General features: G+C 52.7%; 1 protein-coding gene across 3 annotated transcripts in view; it reads right to left on the bottom strand.

The window, feature by feature from the left end:
• Positions 1–607: 607 nt before the first annotated feature.
• Positions 608–22,842, bottom strand: part of OSBPL2 (oxysterol binding protein like 2) — a 33,568-nt gene continuing 11,333 nt past the window's right edge. The window contains exons 3-14 of one of the 3 annotated variants that reach the window (XM_087819217.1): positions 20,758–20,902; positions 18,594–18,669; positions 15,701–15,835; positions 15,397–15,494; positions 11,185–11,367; positions 9,714–9,821; positions 8,698–8,787; positions 6,998–7,121; positions 5,587–5,712; positions 4,653–4,776; positions 3,677–3,767; positions 608–2,048 (exon numbers count right to left, since the gene is read on the bottom strand). In XM_087819217.1, coding sequence (XP_087675343.1) covers positions 1,946–2,048; positions 3,677–3,767; positions 4,653–4,776; positions 5,587–5,712; positions 6,998–7,121; positions 8,698–8,787; positions 9,714–9,821; positions 11,185–11,367; positions 15,397–15,494; positions 15,701–15,835; positions 18,594–18,669; positions 20,758–20,902 — 1,403 coding nt within the window. In that variant the 3' untranslated portion in view covers positions 608–1,945. Of the gene's footprint in view, positions 2,049–3,676; positions 3,768–4,652; positions 4,777–5,586; positions 5,713–6,997; positions 7,122–8,697; positions 8,788–9,713; positions 9,822–11,184; positions 11,368–15,396; positions 15,495–15,700; positions 15,836–18,593; positions 18,670–20,757; positions 21,430–22,842 lie in introns of those variants that run through there. The other 2 variants (XM_016202540.2, XM_016202555.2) reach the window with 2 other exon arrangements.

Below are 22,842 nucleotides of genomic sequence, written 5' to 3'. Positions count from 1 at the left end.
GCACCACAGCAAGAGCCTTGGGGACAATCTGAGAGGGAGAGAGGGGCCAGGACAACCATGGGACCCTGCCTGGGCCACTTCCATTCTGCAGGGAGGGCTGTGCCGGCTCAGTCTCACACAGCACTTTCCCTGCTGAGAGCACGTGTGTCCACAGAGGCGACACTGAGATAGGCAGCCCCAAGTAGCAAAAATGCTGTGATGCCCATGAGGGAACAGGACCTGCTTCTCTGGGACCTTCTCATGAGCAGGTTACACCCCTGGAGAAGCCTGAGTGCTGGTGACACCCTGACCTTGACCCGGCCTGGGAGGTAGCACCATTCCCATTCCTGGGACAGAGCTGGACAGGCCCAGCAACCTAGATGCAAGCCGCCATCCCCAACACTAGGTGGCCTATTAAATCTCTGGCACCAGTGGTCCTATAACATCAATTTACACTTTACATAAAACACTCTGCAAGGTTGAGCTGTCTGTACATGGCCAACTCCCCGGGGGCTCTCGGGAAAACGGGCTGGCACAGAATCAATGGACACACAGCTGCACTCAGAACTCATCACAACACGGTGGCTTCTAATTGCAAAGCTACAAAATCAAGTCTTCAGAGAAAGTCTTCACTTTCAAAAGTGTTTTAATTACAAATGTGATCTTGAAGCCTGGATACACAACAACACCCTCTCAGAGGGAACCCACCACTCCATACAACTGTGCGTGCATGTGCCTGTGTGTGCGTGCAAGTGTGCGCACGTGCACATGAGCAGGTACACGTGCATGTGCGCACACGTGTTTGTGGGTGAGTACACAAGTACGCACATATACATGTGCATGTGTGCACATGTACACGTGTGCACGCGCGTGTATGTGAGTGCCCACACGCAGCAGATTGTCTTCCATTCAGAGTGGTACTATGATCTAAGCATTGATTATTCCTACAGAAAGAAAACAGTCACCTGAAAAGAACAAGTGCAGAGATGGACGTACACCTGTGCTTTGTTAAATAACCCTAAATCACCTGCAAGTAGCCTCTGCCCTGACCCCCCAGTGCACACCAGGTGTAGCCCACCTGTTTCCATGTTTCAAACATGCACGCTGGGGAAACAAGGACACAGTACTTCGGGTACAGGACAAATATTTTAACGAAGGACTCTCGTTTTGTGACATGGGTTTGGCCCGCAGTGACAGTGGAGCCCTGGTGACAAGAGGAGCAGACATGGCCAGAGGCCTGGCTCCCTTCAAGGCTGAAAGCCACCTGGGAACTTAGTCGACAACTCGCAGTATTTCTGGCCCCCTGGGTTGCCATGGCAATGCTTCCTTTTGTATATACAGCTGGCAATTAATGCATGTCTTGATCTTCAGCAAATCCTAGTCAAACAGTTTTAACTTAAATATTTAAATCATCTTTCCATCATTGAAGGTTGTCAAAAAACATGGAATCTGACAGCAACTCATTTCATTCAATCCAATGCTCTGAAGCACTCACTTTTGTTACCCTGATGTAGACAGCGGTTCCTGGCTATGTGCAGGGTTAGTTTCAAAATACATCTTTTCCTGTTATTGGTTCCAATTTAAACTACTTTGGACACTCCGTGATGCTGCATTCTGAGGAGCATGGTGCCCTTCCTGTTCCTTCCTCTAGTTACAAATTTATCCTCAAGGCTGCTGTCAGCTAAGCACACCCCAGCTGACCTGTCATGTGAAACTGATGAAAGAATGTTCCTTTCCAAACTTAGTGAAAACTGATGATCCCAAGGGAAGCTTTATGGAGAGACGGCTACAGTAGTGAATGTTTGGCAATCGAAAGTTCATTAGGATTAAGTCCTCAGCTGGGGATGGCAATTTCTCCATGAACTCGGTCCTCAGAAAGGCTAGCGCTGCCGTGACCGGAGCTCAGAGGAGCCAGGAGATGGAATCCGGCCTGGTAGGTGTCCCGGTCCCGGGACCACCCGGGACCTCAGTAGATGTCTGGGCAGCCTGAGAAATCCCGCTCGAAGTAGCCCCCCGAGTATAGCCAGTCGGGGGTCCCAGTGTGCGGGTTCCTGCCCTGGTGAAACCACCTGCAACACAGAGGAGAGTCAGGGAGCAGCTGGGATGGTCACACCACCACCAGCCTTCCTGGGTTAGGACAGAGCACCTCTAACTAAGCATCATCCCAGCAACGTGCATTTCTAAAGCCAGGCCGGGGCAGCCGCTCCAACTCAGCTTAGTGACATCACATCTACATTCACCCTGCACATCCCCCATGTCAGCCTCACTTCCCGACAAAACATCATGGATATGACAGAAAACACTTGGGCTGGGCCGCAACCAGAGAAGGGGTGCTGAATCTCAAGCCACCCCGTGACTTTGCGGGTAAGAACGGTCACAGTGCAGTTTCCATCCCTCTGAACATGCCAGGTCTGCACAGTCTGTTAATGGGGAGGAGGCAGGATCAAGGGCAGAGGGAGTCATGTAGCCTCCAGCTTGTCCTGTGAGCCAATCCAGTCACTGCCACCAGCTCCCAGCACAACGGTCACCGCCCGTGGCCTCTCTGTGCAGTGGGAGAGGGACGCTCTCAGTTTACCAGGGAGCGGGCTTGGAGGACTCACAACGTGGAAGTAATTTTCTCAGGACAAAATGTCATTATTTTCACAGTATATTTTTTAAATTGACTACTGTAAAAAAACAATGAAGGAACATTAACTATTTTCAAGCTATCGTTTCCTGAAACAAAGCAAATTCCATGTATCAAACTATTAAGAACATAGTATTAAATGTAACTGGAAACCCAGCCATTGAAAATTGGTTTTAAAAACGAGAGCCACATAAAAGTTACGAGGTGACGTCACTGGGCCCTGAACACAACAGCTATAGCAAATCTGGCTGGTAAACAGTGCAGAACCACACCGTTTTCTAAGACTAAAACTTTAAATTATGTGAAGTATTGCAGTCCCTATTAAATGTACTGTTGTCATGTTGACAATAAAAGAACAAATGACAACTAACTGGAGACATTCCTCCCTGGACTGCTTCCTCTGGGTAGAGGCACGTGTAGACACTCATGTGTGCACCCCGCTCACACAGCATGCAGCTCAGTGGTCACTGGATAAGTGCTCGCAGGCGTAGGAAGGGCGGCCAGCCCACTCCCCACGACGTGGCATGGCTGTGGCCTCTGTGGTGCTGTGTCATGTGGAGGGAAACGTGGGGACAGCACACTGCATGCAACAGCAGCAGGGGGCTTCCAGACACAGAGCACCACCTCTCTGAGAGCTGTTGTTTTCCCTGTTTGTGGCTTGGTTCTTGCTACATTCTTTTAAAAACGGCTATATTTGAAAAGCGCTCAGGGTCAAATACATAGGTGCCAGGGTGGGGAGGCTCGGTCTCAGGTGAGGTGCCTCTCACCAGCAGGTGGAACTACTTCTGGGAGCCTAGGCCTATCTGTGTGGTAGGCAGAGTGCAGAGCATGGGGCTGCTGCCACCATCGTAACAAACGTAGAGACAGCTTCCGGTCAGCCATAGCTGTGTGCAGGGGTCCTCCTCACTGTGCCAGGGGTGTGTATGTGTGTGTACAGGGGTTCTACTCGCTGTCCCCAGGTGTGTGTGTGGGTGCTTGTCACTGTCCCCAGGTGTGTGGGGGGTGTTCCTCACTGTCCCCAGGTGGGCGGGTGGCCTTCCTCACGTCCCCTTGCACCAGGCAAGGCCTCACCTCGTCTGCCACTCAGTGTCCTCCTGGGCACGCTCTCTCCGGGCTTCCCTCTGCTTCTCCTCCAGCCGCTCCTTCTCCTGGCTTGCCAGATCTAGGCCCAAGCATACAGGTCTGGGTAAGGAATCAGGGTGGACCGTGATGCCGCCTGTCCCCCATGTTCAAACACCATGAGAGGAACTGTCATCAAGAACCCAAGCCCAGATGCCCAGGCCTCCAGTGTTGAGAGACAACAGGGCCCCAGCCTGGCATCAACCAAGGGCACTTGCGAAGCTCCTGGGGCCATGTCACCAGCAGGGCCAGTGTCAGCAGAGCCCCAAACACGGGTCATACTCTGGGGCCGGTTCCCTCACACAGTTACATTCCACCTTAACCTTCAGGGTCTGTGGCTGCGCTATTCCCAAGGACTGAGGAGGCACCTGACCGTGAGGCCCCTCTCCTCCCGCCCTGCTGTCTGTACCCGTCCCTGAGCGGTTTCTTTACTGACACCCCCTGAAGCCAGAGCCAAGAGTGCCCTCCCAGACTCCGGGAATCCCATTCCTGACCTGGCCTAGAGTCCTACGTGGTGAGCAAGAGGCTGCCGCTCCTCACACTGACCCCTCTTGCTGCCCTGAATAGTGGTCGCCCACCGTGTGCCCCAGGTGCCAGCACAGGACCGTCTCATCCCATCTGCAGCAGGGCCCCCACAAAGACGCCCTTTCTGATAGGCAGCCCTGGTGTCTATGGAACCTAATACCAGATACCTGGGGCTTGCCTTCTGTGTGTACTCCACATCCCACTTTTCCAGTCATTTAATCTTGCTGTGATTTACAAAGGGATTGGTCAGCAATGGGCTGGAAATCTGAAAACCTGTTACCCAGGTCATTTGCAACCTCTGTGCTGGGAGACCTAACACCTTATTTGCTCATGAAAGGCCACTGGCATTCCTTCTGCTTGTCATGGGATGACTGCTGAGTCCCCAACATGCTCAGGCACGCACCCATGTTGCCGTTCTCCATGCTTCGGATGTCGGGGCGTAGGCGGCAGTCCGTGGGGGCCAGGATCTTCTCCATGCCCGTCTGCAGCTCATTGAGACTAACGGTAAAACTGGTGAAGTTATACATCTGAAGACAGACAGAAACCTGTAACCACCATGGCAGTGTCTCCTGTGCACCACCCGCTGGAGCCACACACACACAGGTTCCCTGGAGAAACCCCCGCCAAGGTCACACGGGGCAGGGCTCCATCCCTGGCCTGAGTCAAACCTGCCTCAGTCTCCTCTGGGCCCCCCGACTTGATGGCAACTTGTAGGTCTATCTCCCCAACATCTCTGGGGTGAGTGGTTTGTTTTATACATACTCTGCTATGTTACAGGACGTGATAATACAATAAAAACTATAATACACTATATATTTATTCTATCTATAACTCACAATATGAAAAATAAAACATAGCTTATTACATGTTATATTCATTACACAATTATTGTTATATATGTTATTGTATGTAAAAAGTTTATTATAAATACAAATTGCAAGTTTAATTTTCAAAAATAAATATAAAAATACATTTAAGCATCTAAATTAACAAGTCAGGAAAAGAACCCCTGCAAACCACTCTGGAACTCCTCTGAGTAAAGTGCAGAGGCGCAGACCTTCCTGGGCACACAGGGTGTCCCAAGGCCACCTCTGCCCGGTGTGCCTGGGGCCGCTGTGACACTGTGATATATGCAGACATGCGTGTCAGTTGTGTATAACATGCCACTGCGACCCCTGTAGAGAGAGCACTGCCTGTGTTGCTGGGAGGATGGGCACGGCTCACACTGCAGAGCTCAGTCCGATCAGGGGACAGAGGGCCTCTGTCTGCTCTGGGACAGTGACTGAGGTGGCTGGTGTGGACATGGGGTCAGGGCAGGTGTCGGGGGGAGCACTGACCTGGGCAGAATTGGGCGGTCGGGTATTGATCCTCCAGAGGAGCCTGCTGCCAGGAATGACCTGCACAGTGTCCTGGGCTTCAGGCACAGCGTCCACATCAGCATCAGCTTTCTCCGAGACGACGGCCTGAAATACAGAGCACACGTCAGTGGCTGGAGGGAGAAGGGCTCTGAGAGCACCTTTCAGACCCAGTACTGAGCCCGAGCAGAGCGAGATGCCCTGCTAAGGAGGGAGGTGCCTATGCCCTGCTGTCACCTGGCTGCCCTCGGTTTAAGAAGAGGCCAAGTCAGTGGTGACAGCTCTCCTCCCGGGAGCGTGGGCACCATGAAAGGATGCGCTCCCGAGTCTGATGGCAATGGCCAGGAGGCACCATCTAGAAGCTCATTCCATCCAAACTAAGGGTGACTCTAACAGCTCATTTCTGAGAGGGGGACTTCCCTCCATGCTGCCCTCAATCAAGACCTGGTCCAGACTCAATGATCTCATGGTGTCCCAGAACTTCTAGACTACACCCCACCTGGAGACCACACCTCCATAAAGATATCAAAGCCAAGGGGGCCTGGAGAAAGAAGACAGTGGTTATTCATGCAGCCCTTAGGGGGAAGGAAGTCAGTATGACAAACACAGCTTAAAGGCCTGACACCTGACTGTAGGTTACAGGGTTTGGTCGAGAGCTAAACTGGGACTAGACTCTGTCCCTTCCAGGTTACCCGGGACAGTGAAGTTCAGCATACACACTGAGGGTTATCACCCGTGGGTCTGACACACTGGTCTGCATAGTCTCTATGGAACGGAGCCTCACAGGAAAGGACACTAACGGCACAGGAGACACCACAGTGTGGAACATCGCATGGCTGGGAACGGCAGTGCGTCTGCTAAGTCAACACTGCACACCCGGGCGGTATGCCGTCTACAAAAGAGGACACCTCTGTGAACTAGTGCTCTTGGGTTCAGCTTCGAAGGCTTCAGGTCAACAGTACTGCAGAGCTCCCGGGAGAAGCCGCCCTGGCGTGGCTGTCTGACTGCCGACACATCAGGAGGATAAGTGCAGGAAGGACACTCACTCGATTTCCTAACAGGTCTCAGTTAGCAAGGGCAGGGACAAAGGGGTTTATTAAGAGGTATCCAGAACAAGGCATTTCCTGAAGAAAACAGAGGTGCCCCGGGTTCTACATCACTCGATGTGGGGGACAGACGCTGTGGCACAGGACCAGAGCCCTCCGCACTGTCAGCATCAGATACACCCTCGCCAATCCAGAGGACAACAGACAGCAGTTTCACTGACAGGCAGAGTCTGTGTATCATCTTCTCACAGGGCCCCTGCTGAGGGGTCAGGGCTGGTCTGGGGGGACTCCCCCAACAGTGCAGAGAGCCAGGACAAGAGAGAGACAGGGGCCAGGCAGCGCCTTACTGGCTGTGCCTTCCTCAGGGGCTCACTCCTCCGCTCCTGCTTCCTGAAGGAGTCATATGCTGCAGGGTCTATGCCCCACAAACATTCCGTCCACTTGCCGTAGATGATGAACAGCTTCTTTTTGCTGGAACGAAGGGGTTTATAAACCAAGTTAAAAACAATTATAAAACACCCACCCCAATGTGCAGCCCCCACTTCAACCATCAAATAAAGTCCCGTCTGGCTGTCTTCTAACCAGTCTTGGGCTATTGCTGCACAGAAAGGCAAAGAAGAAAATCTGCATTTTAGGATCTCTACTTATGCCATTTGACAATGACTATCCTAATTACCCAATGTCCTAATGGGCCAAAGCAAAAGCAAGGAGGAAGGTACAGCAGCTAACGGGGTGGAGACGGTGGGGACAAGAAGGGGCGGAAAGGTGCGTCTGTGTTTAGATGTGAAGCGCTATGTGCCTGTCCCCGACTGAATGCACTGGATTTCCAGCCCTTTCTCCATCAGCCATGCGAACAGGCCTCATACTGTCTGCTGTATCTTCATGACCACACGTCAGAGGCACTTCTGCCTGTCTGCCTCCTTGGGCAGTAATAACCTCTAGGGACCTTCCCAGATGAGCCACCTTCCAGCTCACAAAGGGGCAGCACCAGTGCTGGGCCTCTTCCTTCCTTCTGCACCTTCTGGGGGAAGAGCATAGTGGACGCTATGCTGCTGGAGATGTTGCTCTGCGAGCACAGGACCCCAGGGCACCCGAGTCGCAGGCCCAGCCTGGAGAGCCACCATTCCTCTTAGAAGACACAGCTCAGTGGACATGCTCTGTCATTAAGAGGCTCAGCATTAGGAAAGCGCTCACTTGAATTTGGGGTGGGAAAACAGAAAATCAGACCAGGGTTCACAGGCCTTTACTGAGGACTAATGGCGTGTCCTCAAGGGTGCTGCCACCCTACACACACAGTGGCACCCAGAGCCGTTCCTGTGACTCCACCAGGGAGAGGCTACCCTGACAGGGCTGCTGTGCTGTGAGGGCACAGTGGGCAGAGTCCTAAATGTAAAGGTGTTTTCCAGGCAGAACAGGCGCATTTCTGGCCCCCACAGAGCAGGACTGGGCAAAGACCTGCTGTTTCACATAGAAACTTGTTTCTAACTGAAAATGTACAGATTTTAAGAGCTGGACATGGCCCCAATTACTTATGGGGGGAAAAAATGAGAAAATTGAGACTCAAAACATAAGTAACCCAAGGGAAGGAGGCTCAGAATTTTGTTAAAAAGCTACTAACCATTTCTCTGCTCACAAAACCTATAAATTCCCTAATTTACGGACTGGAAAGAAACAGACCCATGAAGATGAAGCTCACGGAGCCATGTCTGAGCTTCGCTGATAGCCTGCCTGCCTGGTGGCGGGAGGACGCATGTCACAGTTCAAACCTCGCTCTAAGGCTGCAGCAGCATCCCTGTGGAAACCTCTCATTTCCTCGGGTCCACTTTACCTTTACCCTCGAGAGAGGATGACACGGGCCCCACCACTCACCACCCTAGAAATGGCACCAAAACTTCTTTTAGCCCCTGTTCTGCTCAGTCATTAAACGTTTTCTCCAACCAAACAAATGTTTCTCAACCAAACGTTTTCTCCATTTCCATGTGGTGAACAGACCTCACTGGGTTAACGCCCTCTTTTGCCCTCTAAGCCAACTCATATGTGGACCTACTTTTTGTCTTGAATGTGTCCTTCCACTTTGTGAAGCTCTTTTCCAAACAACCCACATGGTCTAAAGTGAAGCACACACTTATCTCCAGTCCTGTGGGAAAAGCAAACACGGGCCCTGGTTGTGGGACATGAGCCATCCAGAAAAGGAGAGGGAGAGAGGGAAAGAGGGAGACAGAGAGGGGGAGAGGAGGGAGGGAGGGAGGGAGGGAGGGAGGGAGGGAGGGGGGAGAGGGGGAGAGGGAGGGGAGGGGGGAGGGGAGGGGAGCAGATAGAGGCTGCCTGGGGCTGGGGGTGGCCCTGGGGAGTGACAGCCAAGGGCACGGGGACCTTTGCAGGGTGACTGGAAGGGTCCAACACTGCCTGGGGTGATGGCTGCACAGCTGAATACACTTATTACAGATCACTCTATCACTTAGGTGCCCACTTTAAATGGGTGGACATTACAGCATGTAAATTACATCTCAATGAGGCTGTGAAACAGAGCTGGTCAGCCATGGACATCCAGGAAGAAGGAAAGACAGCAGCATGGACAGGACAGAGGACGGTCACTGTATTGTCACTGGGAACCACACCACTCTTTAGTGTTGTTTAAAATTTCAAAATAAGCCCGGCCGGGTGTGGCTCAGCGGTTGAGCGTCGACCTAGGATCCAGGCGATCGGGGTTCGACTCCCAGTCAGGGCACATGCCCAGGTTGCAGGCTCGATCAATGACTCTCTCATCATTGATGTTTCTATCTCTCCCTCTCCTGTCCTCTCTCTGAAGTCAATAAAGATATATTTAAAATTTCAAAATAAGTTAACTTGTCATTGGGAAGAAAACTGCCTTTAACACGGAGCATGAATAGTGCCTCAATGCTGACCTGAACCGAGTCCCCCCAACCTAGGCCTGGGGACTCCCATCTGAGCGCCCAGGGTAGAAACTGAGGGGTGGAGGGACCAGGAGGGCCTGCTGAGCAGAGTGAAAGCAAGTCCCGCGGTAGCAGTCAGCGTGGCCCACAGGCAGCAGCGGGCTATTACCTGTGGTTTAGGATCTCCACTGTCCCGTACTGCTCGATCCAGAGCTTCCCGATAATCACGTTATGCACACAGCAGGTAGGGTTGGTCCAGGTGTAGGCCTCATTGTGTCTGTCAAAGAGGCCAGAAAACAAGCTCCTCAGAGCCAGCAAGCGGACACCAGCCGCAAGGCCAATTTGCCCTAATGCCTCAGCAGAGAACATTGCTTTGAACTCCCTCCAAAGGGCACTCCTTACTTAACATTCCTTTGAAATTTATTTATTCTTTCCTTTGTAGCAACAACAAAGCTTTCTACTTGATGTCAATAAAGACTGAGACAAAGAGAGCTCTCCTGTGAAGATGTGAGAGCCACCACCTTGCACCAGGCACTCCTCGTGGATGTGGGTACCTGCAGTTTGCAGCAACACTGCACACACCTCCCCTTCTGTTCCTTCTCCTCCCCAGTGGCCTGGCCCCAGGGGAAAAGCCCCACAGATGTGAGGTGAGCTGACCGCTGGATCTTTATCCCCAGGGAGGCTGTGTCAATGAGCCATATTTAAGGGCAAAAATCATCTCAGTGCAGAAGTATTTCATGACAAATATTTGCAATTCCTTGAATCTCCCAGGTGGAATTCAAACACTTGAATCAACAAGGTTTGCAACCTTTCAACTCTACATGCCGGGTCCCAGGAAAGTGAAGACCATCTGGCAGCCTAGTCTCCCTGAAGGGGCTGCTCCCCCAGATCCCCGTGGGCCTCTGGCAACCAACCAGGCTGGGCCTATGGGTAAGAGATTCCATCTGATGCTCCATTAGGAGCCTCAGCTCAGCACTGTGCCCACTGGCGTGGCCTGCACTCTGGAAGGCCAGGCGAATGCTAGAGACACCGCTTTTGCTTCAAGGTGTCTGATCAACATCGGACGAGGCATTTAGGTTTAGACTGGATGGGGGTGGGGCAACCTCAAAGGTGGCCCTCTATGTGCCTCACCTCCTGGAATACACACCCTCCTGGACTCAGGGCCAGTCTGTGTGACCAAAAGCACAAGTGGGGGGAAGGGACTCACTTCTGAGCTTAGGTCATAAAAGACACTGTGGCTTCCCTCCTGGTGGCTTCTCCCCTTGGGTCCCTGGCTCCGAGGGATGTCAGCACCAACTGCCAGGGAAGCAGGTGCTGTGCCCAGGACACCGCCTGGTCCACGTCCTGATGGCCACCTCATGGGACCCCAAGCAGAACCCCCTCCACTAGTCTGGCTGCTCAGAAACTATGTCCTGAGCTGCCGAGTGTGGGGTCCTCGCACAGGAGAGGTAACCTCTATGAGCAGTGTCCAGAGCACGTCCAGGTCAGCACTACCTGAGGGGTGTGCTTGGGGAGGGTTCTCTGCTAGAAGGCTGCCCCTGGGCACACAGTCACCTCCCTCCAGGGAAGAGCCCCCAGGGAAGAGGTTTCCTTCCACAAATAGCCACACTGCTTGGGGAGGCGGCCCAGACAAGGCTCACCTGAGAAGCTCCAGCGTGATGGTGCCCCGGGGCTCCGCCTCCACGCTCTTCCCCCAGAACTTGAGCTTTGGGTAGATGGAGCCATGGAACAGGAAGTCCTGACAGAGGCCTTCAGAGTAAAATGCACTAACGGGGGGGTGGTGGCTGACCTGCTCAGATATGAACCTGAACCCTAGGTCTTCCCTGGGTACAAAAACAAGAGAAAAGGAGAGCCCGTTAAAGAGCAAAACCTATGATGGTCGTATCAGCATGTGTCTCGGCTCTGCAGCTCGGTGGCCAAGCGCACATATGACTGCCGGGCCCTCATGTCCAGGAGAGGCACTGGGAAATGGGGCCCACTCCGCGCTGCCGCACATGGCAGAAATATGCAACATGTGTTCTGATGTCACATTTCCCTAACGCTGATAACACACACGCGTAAACTGGGCTCCGCGGGCCACTCTAAGCACACAGAGGTCTGCAAGCATCCCTGGTAGCACACTGCAGTCCCAATGCTCAAGGGCTGCCCACTGCTCCACACCACGAGCCATGGCTCCCAGCCTTTCCGAGAGCTCCTCTAAGGCTCCTGCAAGGTTTGTGATGAGGTATCTCAAGCCCCAAGATATTTCTGTGCAGGAAATAGAATTTTTAGTACACTCTCTTATTCACGAAGAATGCTATTTTTTTAATTGTTCTGGAACTGTGAATACACCTACAGTTGTAGTCAGAGTTAGTTATAAAAGCTAAACCACATAATTATTAACTTAACTGGAATCTGAATTTCCAACCATTTACAGAGGAAGAAAAGTTGAAAAATTAGATTTTAAAAGGTTGCCTGCCAAGGTATGTAATTTACAAGATAAATAGTTGTCTAAGAAAGGCAGTGCTATTTTCAGCTTTCAGGAGCAGTCAGGGAGGACTTAGTTCAGTTCTGTGGCTCCCAAACTGGAAAGCTGCTTGGGTCCCAGGGTCCAGGACGCACAATGAGTCACAGACAAGGGCACACGGGGACCTGGAACTGAGATGGGATGAGAGAACACTGGAGTTTAGAAAGAACTAGAGTCTTCTCTGTCAGTCTGTGAACAGCTGGTCTGGGCCCACCCCTGGTCAGCCTCTGGACGGGTGCAGGATGAGGTGTGCACCCCAGCACTCAGCACTTGGGCTGTCTGTCCATGCTCCTTCAACCTACGTAGCTTATTTCCTGCTGACTTCAACTCTGTCATGTCATGCTTTGACTCTCTTTTCAAGGCATTTTAAGATGCTCTGAATGAACTGAAATGCTAACCCTCTGCTAGCATCAAGAGGCGGCCAGAATCCTGCCCATGGCCCTCACGCCTGTGGATGGAGCCAGACACCTGCTCCACAGAGACATCTGGACAACACTACTGAATTCAAAACAAAGATGCCCTTAGGGGTGACTCTCGGGCAAGTCTTTGGCATCTAGGCTTCAGTTTCCCTATTTCTAAACTGAAGGTGCAGGGCTGCTCCCTGCCATCCCTCTCGCTGTGACATGCTGTAACCCATGGTCATCTGCTGCACCCGTCATCTGCGAAGAAGCCCCGGGCGGCAAATACTGCTGCTCTCTCCCAATGCATCCAGCTTTCTCCACCTGGTGAGACTTCGAGAACAGGTGCTCAACGCCAGCCAACGCAAGGTCCCACCAAAAATCCAGATGGCATTTCCACACCATCGGTGCCAGAGAAGGGGCAGCTACTGCACCATCAGGGCGAGTCAGACACAGGTCCGCCTTTGGAGCGCAAACACTAATGTGGCTGTCCCACTGCGGGAACAGTGGACCTGCAGACGTTCAGGTCTCCCACGTCTCCAATGAAGATCCGCTGCACAAGGTCTGAGACCAGAGCTGACACATGCCTGGCACACACCGTCAGCCTCCTCACACACCTGAAGAGTACCTTTTGTAAGAAGACCTACACCCCAAATCCCACAACCACTCACTCACCTGATCATCACAACACATGCGATAAAGGGCCACAACCACAGTCGGAAACTTCAAAGCAACTATGCTTCTTGGAACCCAAGATACCACTGACCACATAACACACCATCATTTTGTTTTATGAAAAAAAGAAAAAATGCTCCAAATTAAACTATGACAGGAAGAAATGCTAAAACATGAGAAATGTCTTATCATCAATGAAGGACTATAATTTAGAGTTTTTAATTGTCATGGGAAAATGAATGTGGCATAATATTAAATGAAAAAGGATACAAACTAACACTGTTGCGTTATGTAAACACGCACGCAGGAAATCTACATACGCAAGCACACACATGGGAATCACACACACACACAGGAAACCTACGTACACAAGCACACACACAGGAATCACACACACGCACACACACAGGAAATCTACGTACACAAGCACACACGGGAATCACACACACAGGAAATTTACATATACAAGCACACACACAGGAAATCTACGTACACAAGCACACACACGGGAATCACACATACACACACACACACACAGGAAATCTATGTACACAAGCACACACGGGAATCACACACACACACAGGAAATCTACGTACACAAGAACACACAGGAATCACACACACGCACACACACAGGAAATCTACGTACACAAGCACACACACGGAAATCACACACGCACACACACAGGAAATCTACGTACACAAGCACACACACGGAAATCACACACGCACACACACAGGAAATCTACGTACACAAGCACACACACGGGAATCACACATACACACACACACACAGGAAATCTATGTACACAAGCACACACGGGAATCACACACACACACAGGAAATCTACGTACACAAGAACACACAGGAATCACACACACGCACACACACAGGAAATCTACGTACACAAGCACACACACGGAAATCACACACGCACACACACAGGAAATCTACGTACACAAGCACACACATGGGAATCACTCACATGCACACACAAAGGAAATCTACGTACACAAACACACACACGGAAATCACACACACGCATGCACACACACAGGAAATCTCCGTACACAAGCGCACACACACGGAAATCACACACGCACACGCACACACACACGGAAATCTACCCAAATGTTAGCACGGATTCTTTCACAGGACTGTCCAATTCATCTTTGTCACTTTTCTTAATTTTACACATTTTCTAAGTACAGCATGCTCTTGTAAAGACGAACTTGTATTTAATAAGATTCCAACAGACTCCCCCTGGGACCCAAAGGTGGGTGAACAGGAGTTACCGTACATGCCACCAATGCTCCCACAGCCCGGCCCTGCCTGTTTCGCTCTTTGACCTGGGGGCTCACCACACTGCCTGTGGGCTCTGGGTGGGACTCTTGCCCAGCCCGACTGGCCCATGGCTCATTCTGAGTGACTGCACAGCTCTCAAGGCATCGGCCCTGGTCTCCTCCCAGGCATGTGCTGCACTCCAGGACCAGAATGAATGCTGACTTCCTGCCCCGGCTGAAGCTGCCTGGGAGAAACTCCTTTGAAAGGGATTTCAAGTGCACTTAAAATAAGGTATGGATCTGGCCAGGTGGCTCAGTTGGTTGGAGCATCTTCCCGTTCACCAAAAGGTTGCAGGTTCAGATCTTGTTCAGGGCACATGCCCAGGATGCGGGTTCGATCCCCAGTCCAGGTGCATACACGAGGCGACCAATCGATGTTTCTCTCACATTGATGTTTCTCTCTCTCTCCCCCTCCCTTCCTCTCACTCTAAAGATCAATGAAAACATATCCTCGGATGAGGATTAAAAAAATAAGGTGTGGTCTGGTCACTGCATCACCAGTGCCGGCTGGGCCTACATGCCCGCAGGTGGCTGCGTGGTTGGTGGGCGGGCGGTGGGCAGCAGAGCCCTCCGCAGTTACTCCTCTAGATCACCCTGCTCTCTGCACGGCAGTGCCTGAGATGCTTGGTGAAGGGCAAGTGTGCTACAGGACCCATCTCCACTTCAGGTCAAACTACAAGCATGCTCACAGACGCTCCCTCTCCATTTCTGAATTTGACCCAGGATCCTATTTCAGACTGCTTCACATCACTAGAGCTTCGTTACAGACAGGACACACCTGTACGCAAATGTTCTACCCCATGGTGCTCCAGGCCTGCAGTGAGCTACCCTCCAGAGGGTCTGCGATCAGAGGGCAGCCTCAAGTTGCAGGAAGAGCCACACCCACCACCCTCCACAGCACCACATTCACTCAGGAGCCTGGGTCTCACCTGATCAGCTCATACGTCTCTCCTAGGAGCGGGTTGAACGGCTTGCCAGTCCTCTCCCACTGGGAAGCCACTGCAGACACCGCGAAGGCAGCCACACACTGCAAACAACGCACAGTCCATGAGTGGTCCCCCACCACAAAAGTCTCAGCAGCTGGGCAAGACAGCACCCAGAGTGAGTGTGAACTGTGCTGGCCCTTCTCCACTGGGGAGGTGCCAGGTCCCTGCCATGACGTGACCTATCAAATGGGGTCACGTCCATTCAAAGCTGAGGTCTGGCTTCCCCCTAGCGCAGGGCCCAGCCCACCTGCATCCTCTCCAGAGCCTGGGGCTGGCAGGAAGCCCTGTGCACGAGGTAGATGTGCTCCATGTACTCCGTGATCCGCTGCAGGAAGCTGAGGGGCTCATTGAAGGCGATGGGCATTGTGATCTTGGACAGCTCCTGCAGAGACAGCAAGGAAGTCATGGGCAATTCCCAGAAAGCACAGCCCCACACCCGCCCCACTCAGTCACTTCTCGGTGGCACATGCCTGCGGGACGAGATCTGAAATCCCCGTAGGCTGGGTGAGCCGACCTGGTAGGGAAGCCATTCCCCCCACATACACACACTCACAGCGAGCTGCACCCTGTTTGCCACAGGACGGCTCCCAGTTCTCTGCCTCTCCACACCCTCCGCTCCATTCCGGACCACATGAACACCCAGATGGCAGGAGCTACCACATCAGCCACCTCCAGTGGCCCATGCACCACTGCAGTGTGTCCTTGATGCCACTTCCAGATCAGTAGTCCCAAAGCATCATTCAAAAGAGTAATTAGCAACCCATCACGTCCAGAGTGACTTGGATGCCTTAGCCTGGCAAGGGAGACCCCCCACTTGGTGGCTCCATGTGCCCAGAGGCCTTTCAAAGTTGGCAAAGGCCTGCTTTCAGGCACCATATGGCAAAGCAAACAATGCAAGGGAGCAGCTAGGAAGATACTGCAGGGACAGTGGGGCAGTGCGCTCTGCACAGAGCACTTGTGGGCTGGCGAGTAGGGGGGGCTCTGACAAACTTAGACAAGGCAGAGGCCCCTCTAGGAGGAAGCCTCTGACAAGGAAGGAGCTCAGAACCAGCGTTGGGGGAGGGGCTAGAAAAGAGGAGGAGGGAAAAAGGAGGGGAGGGAAAAGAACGCAATAGTAATTTCAGGAAGAATGCTAGCCTGGTTCACATCTGGAGGAAACCAAGTGACGACAGAGTCTACTGCTTGCCAGCTCATCAGAACCTGACATCACTGGCGTGCCGTGGGAAGCAGCCCCACACCTGCTGGAGGGAGGGCAGTGGTGCCCCCTGGATTCGCTGCATGGGGCAGAAGTGCACGTGCACTCATCCTGGGTCCAGAAACAACCTGAGGCCCAGCAGCAGGCAACAGCAGAAGGGACAGAGCAACTCGGGAGCTCTGGCCGCTGTGGGTGGGTAAGGTGGCGAGAAGCCCGTGGTCATCCAGAGAAGTGGGGAGGAGCAAGAGCAATGCGGGGAAAGATAGACCACAGAATTTTTATCAGCTGCCTCTCAGGGAAGGGGAGGAACAGGAAGATGAATATGTATATAGAGAAATACACCTTGTTTGAAAGCTTTGACTTTGGACTTTTTTAAAACAAAAGTTACACTTAGAAAAACAATCTGCACACATCAAAAATAAAATGAAACAAAGGAGCCCTACGATCCAGGACACGAACACCTAGAGAGGAACCACTGGAGGCCGAAAGCACAGAGACGGGAGATGCACCCTGAGGACGGGAAGAGCTAGGGGGGCCAACTGACTGGTGAACACACTGTTGGGTGGAGCTGATCCTGCTCCCAGAACTGCTGTGTCTATAGGATTAAGCGAGTGAGGCACTGATTACATGCTAGGCTCAGCTGGTCAGCACCAGCATTGTGAACACCTGGGAGTGTGGGTGTCCAAGAAAAGGGACATACACGAGCCAGAAGAGGCTAGATCAATCCTGTCATCCCTGAAACAAATCAAAACACAACTGCTATCTCCCCTAAAAAGACCTGGGAACAAGAGCAATCCAGAAGCCTCCCTGGGGCCCCACCATGGTACTGGGTCCTCTCTCCCTGGACAAGTGGCTGACTACAGGTCTCAGACAATAAAGGTACAGGGTGAGCCAGAGTGTCTTTTGTAAGAGATTAGGGGCCTTGAAGAGGTTCTCACCGGTCAGATAGAACAGCCTGTGCGCTGGAGCATGTCTAGCAGGTTTAACCCCATGAGTTTAAAATACATAAAAAGACACTGTTTGGTTATACTGGTCATGCTGGGTGATCTAGGGAAGCAAACACAGAACCTGAGAGCCCTAAGGAAGACCTGGCCCTTGGGGCTGACCTGCAGCCCTGATGAACACAGGGGTCTTGGTGTCTAAACACCATCCTCCAATCAAGGACCTCGGTGACAATGAGGAAGCCAAGTCAAGGGCATGGCTCAGGTGCCAGCAATGCTGCTGTGAATCCTCCCCTGGGTGAGTGCACCATGGTCACCGTGTGAGATGTGACGTTACAGGAAGTTGATGAACAGTATGCAGGAGTCACTGCTGTTTTGCAACTTTCTATAAAGTCTAAACTTTTTCCAAAATAAATAGTTTAAAAAAACCATGAAATATTCTCTAGGAAAAGACTGACATGGATAAGGTCAACACAGGCAGCATTAGGACAGGCGATGGCCTGAGAAGCAGTGGTGCACTTCTGCCTGAACCCCAAGCTGGAGGCTGAGTCTCCAATGTGGCCATAAACAAGCCCACCATGCATCTGGGAGCGCACCCTCCCAAGAAATACAGCGAGGATTCTCACCAGCAGTGGAGAAAGAAGAAAAAAAAGCCTGTGGGCTCTGGACACCAGCTATCCCCTCTCTTCTGTCACAGACTCTTGAGCACCTGAGCTCCGCCTGCAGCCCGTGTGGATGGCCTGCTGGGGTTTGCCCCTTTGTGTGTGTCTAGAAACCCCACAAACACCCCGATTTCACAAAGGCAGCCAACCAGGAGCACATCCAGAGTTTAACCTAGACAGCTGTTTCCTCCTGTCCATCAGTAAACTCGCTTCCTCACCTCCTCCCCTTACGCCTCTGTGCCCCTCCTGTTTCATTATCTTTACTCCGTGCTGTTTATACACATGCCGAGTGAACCCACGGAGGTGCAGTGCTCAGTGCCAAGCCCAGATGGCCACACTCACCAGGCCTATGCACTTCTTCAGGATGCCCCACACGCTGAAGTCGCTCCTGGTGAACATTGGGGCCGGTAAGCAGGTTCTGAAAAGCAGTAACCACAGCACATGTTGTTATTAATCCAACATGAGGTTGCCTTACCACTGGCGACTTGGCGCAATGACCATTTTCTTCTAACTTCCCTAGCATTCCTGGGAAGAAAAAGACCAGCCTGTGGGTTAAGTCCCAAAGTAAGGACTGTGCATGGACATATGGAGGGCTCCCAGGAGATAATGACCATGACCACACTGGCGGCTCTCCTTCCAGCACTGGGACAGGCTGCCTCGTCCCTGAGGGGTAGCCGTTGCCAGCAGACTACAGCATAGCAGGACCATGGACAGAGGCAAGGCCACAAGGAACCTGAGGGACCAAATTAAGAAAACTTCAGAAACAGCTGCTCACCCCTTTCAACATGGGTGTGTTCCTGAGGCACATTCCTGCACGGGCAACCTCTTGCCAGCCAGAGGCAGCCCCACAGTCATGTCTGCACCATGAGAACCTGTTTACAGCCAACTGGGTGGAGGGGCCTCTGGCTAAGGGTGGCCTGGTCTCCCTCCCAGGAATTTGGTTAGGGTAGACCCTGGCTCTATCTGGGATGGAGGTGCAGATTTGGAAGAGGCACGTGGGACCGTGATTGAAGGCTGAGCCCACGGTTCCCTGTGTCCCAGAAGCCACCTGGCATCTCCCTGTGGAACCCGGATCTGGGTCAGCTGCTCTCTTGTGTCTGCCCTCAGGACAGGAGGCCCGTAAGTGGCCACCTCCACTCTAGCATTCGGCCTGGAATGATGACAGCAGGGCTCTTGCCCTGTGGGACCCTGAGCTCCCCCTCAGGGTGTCACCTTAGGGTGGCTGGGTCAGGGCACACTGTTTATCTTCAGGAAGGAGAGGGGAGGAGGAAGGAGAGAGGAGGAGATAGAGGCAACAGGAGATAAAATGGAAAAGAAACTGCTGTTTACTGAGCACCACGTGCCAGACTGCCGGGAACTGACACCTGGTCCCTTGGGGGCTTTCATCTGGGCTGGATTGTGAGGGGCCGAGAAGGGAGCAGGGAGACAGGAGGGGAGAGGAGACAGCAGAGATGGAGGCGGCAGAGTGGGCAGGCAGGCAGAATCTGAAGTGGGGGCCCTTGAAGACCCAAGAGAGGCCCCTATGGTTAGGACCAGAGACAGCAGGGAGGGGCCGGAGGAGAGGACGCTGGCTCTCAGCCTAGAGGAGGGTGACCATAGTGTTCACTGTCCTAACTGAGGTACTTCTGAGATGGGAAGGGTGCTGTTAGTGATGCTCGGAGAGAGGGGACTATGGAGACATCCATCTGAGAGTTTTAAGGGAGGGGAGGGGGTGGATGTAGCCTGGTCAGACCTGTCCTCTGAAAAAGTGACTAACTGCTCACAGCATGAAGAAAGAGGGGGCATGGAAGCAGTTGCGGGGTGACTGCAGGAGACCCAGGGAATGGTGTGGGCTGGACTGGATGTGACAGCAGGCAGAGGGCTGGAAGGACACAGGCGTGTGCGTCAGGTGGGTGACAGGATAGGGAGGAAGGAAGGCGGCTCAGGGCTGACTGGCTGACATTTGCCTGACCAGAGTCACAGGGCGCCGAGGGAGGGCTGACAGCAGAGGTCTGGCCTGCTGTGGGCAAGGCCACCTTAGCATGCAGGAGGTGTGCCAGCATCTGAGCAAGTGACCAAACAAGTAAAGGTGTGAGTACTCTGGGGGCAGGCGTGGAGTAGGCAAATGGCCTAAAGCTCAGAGCAGGTCGGGGTGCTGGAGCCGAGATGGAAGCCCACTCGGGGTGAACAGAGCCCAACCCAGCTGAAAGGCATCAGGTAACCAAGATCAGAATCTCCTGGCTTGTGAACAAAACGCTGGGAGAAGACTGGAATGTGCACTGAAGGAGGTGGCCCCCCTGCAGTGCGCCAGGTCCCGGGCATAGCACCAGGTCATCTGCTGCACTCAGGCCTCCCAGCACTCAGGAGCAGGGTGACCCTCCCGCCTCCTACAGCCGATGGGACCAGGAGTGACACAAGCACCAGCACTGATCTCCAGCGCCAAGGAGGGCACTGCATTTGGACTCAGCACGCTGGGGGCCATCGCAGACACAATGGAAGATTCTGACACACACATGGGACGACTCACCTGTGCCTCTGAACCCCATTCTCCTGAGGGGGCCTCTCCCCAGCTTTCCTAACGCCATTACTTCTGCTGGTGTCCACAGGCAGCCCTCCTGGGACTCTCTGACTGGCTTCTGGAAATTCCCCAGAAGAGTTATCAGAGTCAAAGCCTGCAGGAGACAGAGTGGTCATTTTCGCAGGATGTGGATGATGAAAGCCTGCCTCCCAGAATTCCATGCAAACAGAATATCAGAAGCTCTGGACTCTTCTAATGGGCACGTTCAGAATAATTAAGTCTGCTCCCCAAGAACCAAGGGCAGAGGCTCAGAAACAGGAGAACTTTGGGGAGCTTCCTGAGCGAGACTCTCCACTCTGGCTGGAAATGCACTTCCTCCAGGTTCCTTTAGGCCTACTGGGGACTGTCCAGTGACCTGAGGTTCAGTCTCAGGCCCTAGAACAGCGTCCCATGGCTTTAGTCAACAGCTTACACACTTCTGGGCAGGCGCCTCTACAGCACTCAAACTTGGCCCTCAAGGTGGCAGCGTGTCCTGTCTGCACACCTCGCCCTAAGATCCAACCCACTGGACTGGCTTCTAAGGAAGGAGGACACTGAGCCATGCAACTACCAGAACTGATCGGACCAATGATGATCACCGAGCAAGCGAGTGACCAGTTTAACTAGAGCACTCCTCCAGGACCCTTCCCACCGAGGGGCTTCCTGGCAAAGGAACAGGCAACAATGGGGAAAGAGGGCATGTTCCCTCCACGAGAGCTGGTACAGTCACTGTTACACACGAGCTCTGCTCCAGGGCAAAGCAGAGGGCGCTGCAGCCCCCAGGGCAAGGCCATTCCAGCCCGGCGACGACCCAGACTACTTCAGGGGGGGCTTGCGCTCACAAGATGCTGAGGGTTCCGTCCACCGCCCCATTTCACAGAAAGGAGAGCGAGGTCCAGCGTGTAAGATTAGGCAGTAATTATTGTCAGACCCAAAAAGTACCACGTCCGCTGCTAAGCCTCCGTGGGAATACGCACAATGTCTTCTTTCACAGTCTCCTACATTGACAATTTACACAACGTGGTAAGGAGAGTCACTGGCAATGATTTTGAAAAGATGTATTAAAAATGAACTTCTTGAATGGTCACTGTTTTCTGAACAAGCCTCTAATGTTTGCTCCCAATCCCAAAAGCAACATCTACTTGACCCCCTGTCTCAACTTAGCTTGAAACGTCCCTGACTTAAGGGAATGTCCACAGGGTCTGCTCCTGCCCTATGCCGGGTGGCCTGTCCCCACACCTCCCTCCATGCTGAGAGATCTACATGGACCATTCACTTCCATTACAACCTGGACATGTGCCCAGAAACAGGCCACATGCCACTGACAATCACGTTGAGGTCCTGTCTCAAATAAAGTCAAAGCTCTGTAAACATGTATTTACTGGGGGAAAAGGGAAACATACTCAGGAGGAGAAGCCTGGAGCCCCTGTGACCTGATCCCTCAGACGCTAGCCTCTAACAGGCCAGCATGGGAAGCGTTAGCCCTCAGTCTGTACATGGTTTTCATGCACTTTAAGACCTTTCGTTTTAATGGTACTGATCCTTGGAGGAAGTAGTTGCCTGTTGAAGTCATTCATTCAGTAACTGCTGGATTTAGAGACTTTTTAGATGTTAAGAGGTGAGCCCAGCGCTTCAGACAGTGAAGCAGATGGTCTGCCTTTCTATGACTGCTTCAATGCACAGGGACACTTCCCTTGCTCTTCCTTCCACTGTTTGTTTTGGACAAATCATTCACCTGCATCTTCCCCCCTCAGGCCCACCCAAACACTGCACTTTGTGAGCTCCAGGCCTCTCCGGGAAAAACCTCTGGCAGAAGCTCAGAGACGTCCAGGGGTCTTGGTCACACTGATTCCCAGCAAAGAGGGACACACTGAGGCTGGACTCTCTGGCTGCAAGGGCCAGGAGGCCCAAGGGCAATCCCTAACTCGACACTGAGTGAGGGCTCAGTTTCGCTGAGGGCTGAGGTGTGAAGAGGTGAGTCACAGACATGCCTCATGGGGAACCTCCACAAGGCACCCCCAACCATGAGATGGCGTCAAACTGTGCCCCTTCTCC

This window comes from Miniopterus natalensis, chromosome 7 (genome assembly GCF_054644295.1).
Source record: "Miniopterus natalensis isolate mMinNat1 chromosome 7, mMinNat1.hap1, whole genome shotgun sequence".
NCBI classification, from domain to species: Eukaryota; Metazoa; Chordata; class Mammalia; order Chiroptera; family Miniopteridae; genus Miniopterus; species Miniopterus natalensis.
Note: the sequence above shows the minus strand (reverse complement) of the source record. Positions and strands in the feature narration are given on the sequence as shown.